This window comes from Cucumis melo, chromosome 6 (genome assembly GCF_025177605.1).
Source record: "Cucumis melo cultivar AY chromosome 6, USDA_Cmelo_AY_1.0, whole genome shotgun sequence".
NCBI classification, from domain to species: Eukaryota; Viridiplantae; Streptophyta; class Magnoliopsida; order Cucurbitales; family Cucurbitaceae; genus Cucumis; species Cucumis melo.
Window position 1 is genome coordinate 2,691,121 of NC_066862.1, and position 9,831 is coordinate 2,700,951.

The 9,831-nt window shown below is 28.5% G+C and overlaps 1 protein-coding gene across 1 annotated transcript; it reads right to left on the reverse strand.

Annotated features, from left to right (window-relative positions):
• Positions 1-3,799: 3,799 nt before the first annotated feature.
• LOC103483486 (transcription factor FAMA) lies at positions 3,800-8,721 on the reverse strand. Its single transcript, XM_017043504.2, has 5 exons — positions 8,591-8,721; positions 8,372-8,514; positions 6,020-6,610; positions 4,845-5,258; positions 3,800-4,024 (listed from the first exon to the last, which is right to left on the reverse strand). Exons 2-5 carry the CDS (start codon positions 8,411-8,413, stop codon positions 3,935-3,937), a joined length of 1,137 nt encoding a protein of 378 aa, XP_016898993.1. The 5' UTR covers positions 8,414-8,514; positions 8,591-8,721; the 3' UTR covers positions 3,800-3,934.
• Positions 8,722-9,831: the final 1,110 nt, after the last annotated feature.

Consider the following 9,831-nt stretch of genomic DNA (forward strand, 5'->3'; position numbering starts at 1 on the left):
AATTGGGAGAGAGGAGAGCTAAATATAGATCAATTGGGCTTTAATGGACTTTTCAAGGCCCATTGTCTCATCTTGGTGCGTTTTGTGTAAATCTAGCCCAATAAACTCTGAGCTCGTGAATGGATTGAGACGGTTAATTGGGCCTGGTCTATTCTTATAGAAAATTGGATTAGATGGTCGAAAATGTAAAACATTTTATTGATTTTACTATTTTTGACCATTTTCTATTAATAAATAAATATCAAAGTAAATAAAAATTCAAACCCTTTGGATGGATGGTAGTGATATAAGAATAACCTAACTCGGACTACCCAACCCATATTATATGAGTTGGGTTGGGTTAGTTTAAAAGGTGAGTTGGGTTGAGTTGCAAATTTTGGATTTTTCGGATTGGGTTGGGTCTCTAGTTTGAGGTTGAAAGATTCGGGTCAACCCAACCAGAATTAATAATATATTTATTTATTTATATTTATATTATAGATATTTTATTATTTATTTAATATTTATGAATAATGTTTGGAATATTTAACTTTTATGGATGTTTGAAACTTTGAATTTATAGATGTTTGAATTTTCGAATATGAGTGTTTATCCACGTCATACAACAATTTTAAACCGTAAAAACATTAAGAATGAAAAAAAATAATACAACCCGACAATCCAACCCAACCCAACCCATATTTGAAACCCGAATAACCTAAATTATATTCTCAACCCAACCCAACCTAACCCGTTTACACCCCTAATTGATGGTGCAAATAGAGTTTAAACAAAAGCAAAAATTAAATTGAATTGATAAAAACAATTTTATTACCTTGACTTTAATTCGATATACATGAAACCTATTTGAAACCTGAAATTCGATAAATCTAATTATAACAAAACCATAACATAGAATAAAATGTTCACATTTTTTGTTGCCATCCAACACATAGAGTTGATATTGTACTGTAAGTAGGATATGCATGATTATATACGGACCACCACCTAGTGAGAAAGGTATGTTCTAGCTAAACAACAAGAGTTTGAAATTTTGGATGTACGTATTATTAAGTTTTTGTTGAAAACTTTGTTAAAATAGGTATTTTTCATATGCTTTCAATGACTAATAAATATATAGGTTTAAATCGATAAGATTTCAACAAAAACAACACTATGATTGTATTAAAAATCTATGTTCTGTATATTGACATGGTTGTTCATTGAATAATAGACCTAAATAACAATAACAATTTTTAAATTTTGTCTAACTTTCACGTGTAGGATCGTGTGTTTACTTTTAACATAATCTTCAAATAAAAGTCTTATAAAATATTGATATATATCAAAAGCGTTTGTCAAAATTCACTACGAGAATTTTGTTAATTGTCGAAGCAGAAAAATATTGGCATATCCGAAGAAAATTGCACATGGACAGAGTGATATTCTTCGCATTTTTAGTAGGCACCCGTAATGGTTGAAAAGCCCGTCGCCTTTTCCTCCATCCAAGTTTTCTATTATTGTGTGGACATAATTAAATATTTATGCAAGTAAACACACACAAAACATAAATCAACCTAAAATAACTAAAAATTTTACCATCGAAATCACAGTATTATCACCCATATAAACATAGAGGAGTACACACATCCGATGAGTTTGAGGTTTTGATTAATAGAATAGGATCGAAGATGGAGGGAAAAAAAAAAACAAATTGAAACACCTAAACTATAATGCATTTTGCATCACATCGCCTGCCGGCCGAGACATAGCCTTTTAGTACTCTCAGATCCAATCGGGAAAGAAATGCTTACAGAGACTTTCCCTCTCACGGAGGACCCGCCGCCCCCACCGGCGGCCCCACCACCCACCGCCACCGCCTACAAAGAAAGAAAGAACCAAAAAATACTTTTAATTTTTCTGACATGTCAACGATGGACTTCAGGACAAATCACAATTACATATGAGCATGGGGTTGACTTTCAAACTCATCTTGCCAACCACCAATGTCAACTTCTTTTTTTCTTTTTTTCTTTTCTTTTTAATTATTTCCACGCATTCCCAAAATAATAATAATAAAAAAAATTGGAGAATAATCCTTTATGTACTTTGTTTTCTCCTTTTTCACAATTGTTTTACTCCATATTAGTCATTTTAATTCTCTTCCTTTTTCTGACTTTTTTACCTATATATAATATGTTGATTCAAGTTAAGTATACCCAAATCTGAATTGCATAAGCTAATTAAGATTTGGTCTAATTTGAAATTCGTATATTTGTGACCTCAAATAAATATATTCACTTAGAGATGGGAAGCTATAAGTTTTCATAACAAAGAGTGATGAATTATGAAAACCTCATGATTGCTTATACAATATCATCGTCAAAACAAATCAGGAGATGCTAATAATTATCTCTTTCTTCCTTTTTTATTATTCACTTCATTATCTTAAGTTGTTAAATATTCTCTTGATTCGTTGAGTTCCAAAAGATACGTAAAAATGGATGATAGATACAGTAATGTTTAGTAAATTTTATTTGAAAAATCACGTTAGGTCGAAAAAATTATAAAAATCTATAATTTTTAATAATGATTTTTTGTATTATTGTAGGAGAGAGAGAGAAAGAGAGAAAAAGAGTTGACTAGTTGTAGAAATTTTGACTAGGAGGTCATAATTAGATTGCATCATCTTCACTCTATTATAAGGTTTGACTTTGGAACATGTATTTTTGTAATGTCTGTATCTAAAAGATGTGTTAATTGGAACAAGGCCCATATGGTATTTAATTTTCCTTTTGTTTTTTACTATAGAGACAAAAATGTCAAATTGATTATTTTTGTCTCCTTGAATAATCCAAATTTTATTTCTGAGATAGAATAATACAAATTTTAGTGCCTCAAAAAATAATTTTTTTTTTAAAAAAGGAAATTTAGACATTATAAGATATGGTATTTATATTACCAAAAAAATAAAAATAAAAAATAAAAAACTTCCACATATTTAAGATCTTTCAATATTTGTTTTCTTTTAAATTGTCGGTTCCATATAAGTATGTTTGTATAATTTTTTATTTGTGTGTAAATTTATCATAAGATTTCATTTTCAATTATCTTATGTATCTTTAAATCACATTTTCATTTCTTTAATAAATATGGAGCGAAAAACAAATATTGGTGTCTTATTCAATAGGTTAACAATTTTCCTAATCTCTGATTTGTACTAAAAATAGTAGAAGTCAACTTTATGCAATTCACAATATTTCAAAAGAAAAAAAAAAAAAAGAAAAAAGAACACATGATTACACATTAATTGGTCAAGTAAGGGCTTATACTTTATTGGGTTTATTTTGAAGAGCTTCTAACTTTATACTATATGTTTCTTTTATATGTCTTCTTTGTCCATTTCTTGACACCATATAATCTATTTAATTTAATAGAAGAATATGGTCGAAAATGATAAAGTTTACAAAATATAACAAAATTGATAGATACTGTTATGCTTCTACCAATGACATAGATAAACATATTATTATTGACATTAATAGACAGTTATAAAAGTTTATCGGTCTATCATTAGTAGAATTCAAAATTTTGCTATATTTTATAAATATTTTAGTTTATTTTACTATATTTAAAAATATTCTTAATTAATAAATAGTTGAAATGGATAATATTTTAATTATTTAAAACATTTACCAAAACTATTTATGACTATGATTTTTGTTCAATTCTAAGTGCTTTTAGTAGAAAAGCAATACTAAAGGGTTTTTATAAAGTCCCATATAGAGATATAAAGAGTGTAAATTATATATATAATGTATATTATTTTGTAACTTTCTTCATTGAAACAATGAAATTAACAACAAGTAATAACAATAGTCAAACAATTAAAGAGTTGAAAAATAATATGAATAATACAAATCTATAGCGATATGTATGGATTTGATTTATTACATCACATGCCCGTGTTTGCATGAATAAAATTGAATATTTGTTGAACTGAGCTCGCTATATCTTCCGCCGTAAATCTTGATTCGCTAGCTATCTGCCCATCATAGTTAAAATAAATTATTTTATAACTGCAAAAACCACAACATGCCTAAAAACCTCCGTATATTCCTTTCATTTTTTTAAATATATTTTTGTTTTTTAATCAACAATAAAAAAGGAATCGTAAATTCTATTGATGAGAAAAACTAAAATAAGAATGGGACAAATACAATAAAATGTGTAAGAAGTGTTATTGGTATATGAAAGGTCACATCAACAAATATAAGATACATTTGTTTTTAATTTTTTTTTTTAAATTGAAAAAAAAAATCAATAATAAGATGTTTAACCAAAAAGGGACAGAATAAACATCCAAAAAAAATGATGCTTCTATTTATTAATAACTATTAAATTTGGTTTTTAATATTTAAAAATTAAAATTATAAATATTTTTAATTACTGGATATTTTAAAATCTAAAAAAAAAAAAAGTTTTAAACTATTTGGTTATATGTTTTTGAAATGTGACTATAAATTAAATGTTATCTTAGAGAATAAAATATATACCAAAAATAATTATAAAAACTTTTAAGGGAAACAATAATAATAATTTTAAAACAATGTTCCATTTAATAACAATGTCATTTTTAGTTTTTATTTTTTATAATTTATGCACTTGTTTCTTTCAGTTTTTAATATGCTTTTCAGATTTATCAAATGAACATTATCAACACAACTTTTTTTTTTCAAGAAAGTTTTCAAATATATTGAATGAAACTAAAATATACAAAATTTTAAATTTATCAACGAGTTAAAAAAATATAAAATTTAGAAAAAAAACTAAATAAAATAAAAATGAGGGATAATTGTTCGAACCTTGACGTTGAAAGAATAGAGAACAGTTTGTTCAATGGTGGTGATATTTGTATGAAGAATATTTAGTTGAAGATCTTCGAGTGCTGCAATGGCTTTGATGAGCTGTCCCGGTCGTCTTCTCGATAGGATTTTTATCATAGCGTCAAACCCTATTACCTTCACTTCCACATCAGCAAGGCACGACTTGCTTTCAGCTGTCGTTTCAAATATTTGTCCGTCGTTTTGATGACCTGCAAAATTACTTGCTCCTGGCGGTAGAAATGGAGGTTGTTGCGGCGGCGGTGTGTCGGCGGCCTGCACTATTGGTGATTCTCCTAAAAGACGACGTCGTTTTTGGGATTCTAGACATTGCAGGAGTTGCTCTAACTCTCTCACGAACTCAATTGCTCCGCCGATTATGGAAGCTTGATCTCCCTGCAATGTGTTAATTTAATTAATTAAATGTGTTTTACTTAATTTCCCATCAATATGCATGTCTTAATTTAGTTTAACAGTAATTAGTTTTTATTTTTGAAGTATGGGTTGTCCAACCTTTTGTTTAATTAAATTTATTTCCTATCAACTTTAAACAACAATTCCAAATATGAAAAAAATAAAAACAATGTCTTCGTTTTCAAACATGACTACTTCATCTTATAAAATATTGATAAAGATAATCATCAAATTAAGAAATTTTAGTACCAATAATGGGGACAAAATGTTTATAGGTTAATTTTTCAAAAACAAGAATCAAATAAACGGAACTCATGTAATTAAATCAATTTCATCTTTCTCATCGCTTGAAATCTATTTTTCACGAATGATTTTCTATCTTACAGATTTGATTTCTTAATCAATTTCTAAAAACTAATTCAGTAGAAACAAGTTCTTTACACAAAAAATAAAAATAGAGAAATTATCTATACACAAACACAAAAAACTTCATAAACCAAGGTGAATTCTATACTGTCTCATTCTCGTCACTCCAATGAGTTGTACATTTTTTTATTAACTATGGTTTGTTTGTTAACTTCTCTCCCTACTTTGAAAGCAATCTCACTGTAATAATCTAATTTCTCTCCCAAACTATTAACAAACGAATTATAATTCTTGCAATATTCTAACATTATTTTCAATTAAAAATAAAATAAAAATATCAAATTAAAAAAAAAAAAAAAAGAACATTGAAAACATACCCTTTGAACGTAAGAACCAGGCATGAGAGATCGCAGAACCCGAAGATGCTCATTCATCTGTTTCCTTCGGTTTCTCTCCACTGCAATATGTGTCATCCTTTGACTCTCCACTTCTTCACTTGTCTTCACCGTCCGTCCTCTTTTCCTTTTATTACTATTATTCCCATTATTATTGTTGTTGTTATTGTTATTATTCCTAAAATTCTCCTCTTCTACCTCCCCAACAATATTTAACGATCTCCCTCCTATCTCCGCTGCTTCCTCCGTCTCTCCGCCCGTCGTCGCCGTCTCCTCCACTCTTTCGTTATTTAAAACTGGGAATTTTAGGAAGTAGACCGGGTCGATGCCGGGCGGTTCGCTATCGTCGTCGAAGCGGTTGAGACTGAGCTTGGGACCGAAGTCCGCGAACTGCATAACCTCGCCAAAGCTGAGCTTGTCCGGAGAGGTTATTGGGTTGGCCGGAAAGTAGGTGAGGATTCCGGTGGAGTTGTCGGCGGAGGTCTCGAAATTAGGGCGGGACCTCATGAATTGGTCTTGGTTATTGTACAGATCTTGGTGGCCGGAGAAACTTGGTGCCATAGAGCCTTCGTTCTGTGGGAAAATAATATATAATCTTCAAATTAAAATTGTGGGATTTACGGAATATTGATATATTCATTATTGTTTCTTATGTGGGCCCACTAACTAGTTTTTTATGGTTGCATTGAAATTCTTGTAGAAAATAAGAAATTTTATGCAAGATTTTGTTGTTTGTTCTTTTATACATATAAATATAAATATAAATATGTTAGAAAATAATGGGTAGAATTAGGAGATTTTTGCGATTCAAAATCCGGGTTGAATTTGAAAAAGAAAAAACTCTAAGCTTCGAGAGTTATATCAATTTAAATCTTAAAAAAATTCATGTAAATAACGTACTTTATTACATTTTGTTTTGACAAGTATTAAGGTGAGACTAATAAATTTATTAATCTAACCATTAAAAAAATATGCACATACATAAATTTTTAATTATAATTTTAATAAATAATTATATATTTCATATGATTTTTTTCGAACTAAATTTAAGAGAGAGCGTAAAGTATATAATTAAAATTGATACAACTATGATTATAAATTGAATTTTTTACTTCCAAAAATATAGAATATATTAAAAAAAAACAAGTACATGATTAGAAAGATACTAATTAACATCGAAACAATTAAAACATTCAGATGATGAATTATAAATTTTGAGATGAGTTTTTTTTTTTTTGGAGTTGAAAAATGACTAGGAAGGATTAAGATTTTTATTTAAAAACATTAATAATGGTAGTGTTTACATAAAACTTGGTATTTCTTTTATAAGAAAAAATTGTAATATTGAAGAAGAAAGAAAGAGGGATTTTAACAACTTAAAAGCACTTTTCTAAAATATATTTAGAATAAAAAATGAAACTGGGAAACTCTAAGAGGATTAAACATATAAATAAAATGGAATTCCCAAAGTGCTGTTATGATAATTGTTTCACTTTAAAATACATTTCTTCAAAAGGCATTCTATGAGGTAACACAAAAATGTCACACATACACAGACAATGTATATATATACACATAAATTGTGAGACCAACCCTAATGAACCAAAAACATATTCCAACCCAATTAACGTAAGATAAAAATATCACCATATTTTAATCAATTCAAAATTAATTTTATCCCACCAAGAAATATATTAAATTAAGAAAATTAAGAATATCTTGATTCGTATGTTTTTCAAGTTTTAGTTCGGTTTGATAACTATTTTGTTTTTTAAAAAATTAAGACTAACGACATTATTTCTATTTCTAAATTTTTTTTTTATTTTTTGTTATCTACTTTTTTTTATGTATAAATAGTTTAAAATTTCAGCCAAATTTTGAAAAACAAAAAAGGTAGTTTTTAAAAGCTCGTTTTTATTTTTGAAATTTGACTAAAAATTTAATCATTGTACTTAACAAACATGTAAATCGCCATAAAAAAGGATGAAAGACTAGACTTAATTAAAAAAAAAACGAAATAATTATCAAATAAAACCTTAAAAATATTTACAAAATTTTAATACAAATACTATATGCAACCAAAAAAGAAAAAACTAATCTAATATTATGATTAATGGTGTCGTGAAAAACATGTAAATAAACAAAGGATTCAAATTTCTATAAGATGAATAAGATCAACACATAGAAAATACATTAATTAATTACTACCATGACTACAAAAACTAAAATAAACATTTATGCAAATACTATACGAAATCCATTAAATAAAATAGAGGAATTGAAAAGAGAATACATAGATATCATAGTCATATAGAAGGAAAAGAGTATAGTTACCGAGTAGTTATCGTCTTTTTCCATCGAGTTTACTAAATGCATATATGCATACAACACACCAAACTTTAATCGAACCAATTCGATTTCTTTCCTCTTTTTCACCTCAACACCATTCTCTCTTTCCTCCCAACTTTTTTCCCCACCTGAAAACACAACCCATCAAAATAATAACCAAAATTTTACAAAAATAATATAAGCAAAATTGAATAAAAAGCCCACCATGTTAGAAAATTTTGAGGGCCCAAAAGTGGGGTTTGTAGAGAGAGAAAATTGAGTGGAAATAATTTTGTAATTGGTGGATGGGTTTTATAGAAATAAGAAGGAAAGGGAAGGGAAGAGGAGCCTAAGGAAGGGGGGGATTATTAAATTAAATTCAGCTCACATTTTCACCTCTTTTTATTAATGTGTGTCACACTCCCAACCTTAACAACGCTCTTCACTTTTCATGAACCTTATTAAGAAGAGCCACACCCATCCATCTTTTTTACCCTTTTGAATTTTCAACTTCTTCAATCTTCATAATTGTGTAAATATATACGACCTTTTTTATATCAATATTTATATATAGTATTAATATATCTTTAAATTAGTTTTTAAAAAATCATGTTTAATCAATTATGGATTGAGACTAAACGAAGCTAAACTTTCAAAATGTATAGATTTGTTCTTGGATAGCACTTGGAAAACACAAGCACTCAAATGGCTTGGTTCTCTTCTATTATGAAGCTTTATTGGTTATTACACTATTGGAGATGATAAATGCAAATATAATAATTAAATTTAAAATATTAATAAATAATATATAACGATGTTTTAAAAATTACAAATATAATAAAAATATTAGTTATAAAGTGACTAACAATTTTGTACCGTATGAATGAAGGACAAACAACGAAAGCAATTTAATTTTGCATTAGAGGCCTACAAATTCTCGAATCCACATCCAACCGTTATCACGTGACGGTTTCATTGAGAGTCGAAACTTATCCAATATGGAATTTCGCTAGTTTACGACTCTCTTTTCGTCTACGAAAGCTCTATTTGACACCAGCTACTGCGTTTATACTGCTAAAATACTGAATTTTTTGTTTCCATCACACTCTATGTATCACATGAAATTGAATTGATGAGATACACATCAGCTTGAAACAGGTAAGAGTGGCTAATTAAAGTAAAGTTGGGAAAGCACCGTTTACAAAGTTAATCACATGATACAAGTGAAACCACCAAGAAAATGGGGGGAGAAGATCTTTACATGAAAAGAAGAGGTGAAAGTGATGGTCAAAGTAAACACTCGAGACCTAGAACACAGACGACGTACAATCTATATAAAACTGATCCTGGTCGAGTAAGGTCGTTCCCGAGAGCTCTTAATATTTCTAAACTGTTCTCTCACTATTGTGGATTGAACTATCACTGCTCAAAACTAGCAACAAAGAACTTCAATGTAACAGGAACAT

Bases quoted from the DNA above. Each gene is read 5' to 3' on its own strand.
- LOC103483486 (XM_017043504.2), bottom strand. From the start codon at position 8,413: ATGCATTTAGTAAACTCGATGGAAAAAGACGATAACTACTCG. The intron at 5,259-6,019 runs GTATGTTTTCAA...AACACATTGCAG, and splicing joins CTGGTTCTTACGTTCAAAGG to GGAGATCAAGCTTCCATAAT. The intron at 4,025-4,844 runs GTTCGAACAATT...TATGATGGGCAG, and splicing joins TCTATTCTTTCAACGTCAAG to ATAGCTAGCGAATCAAGATT.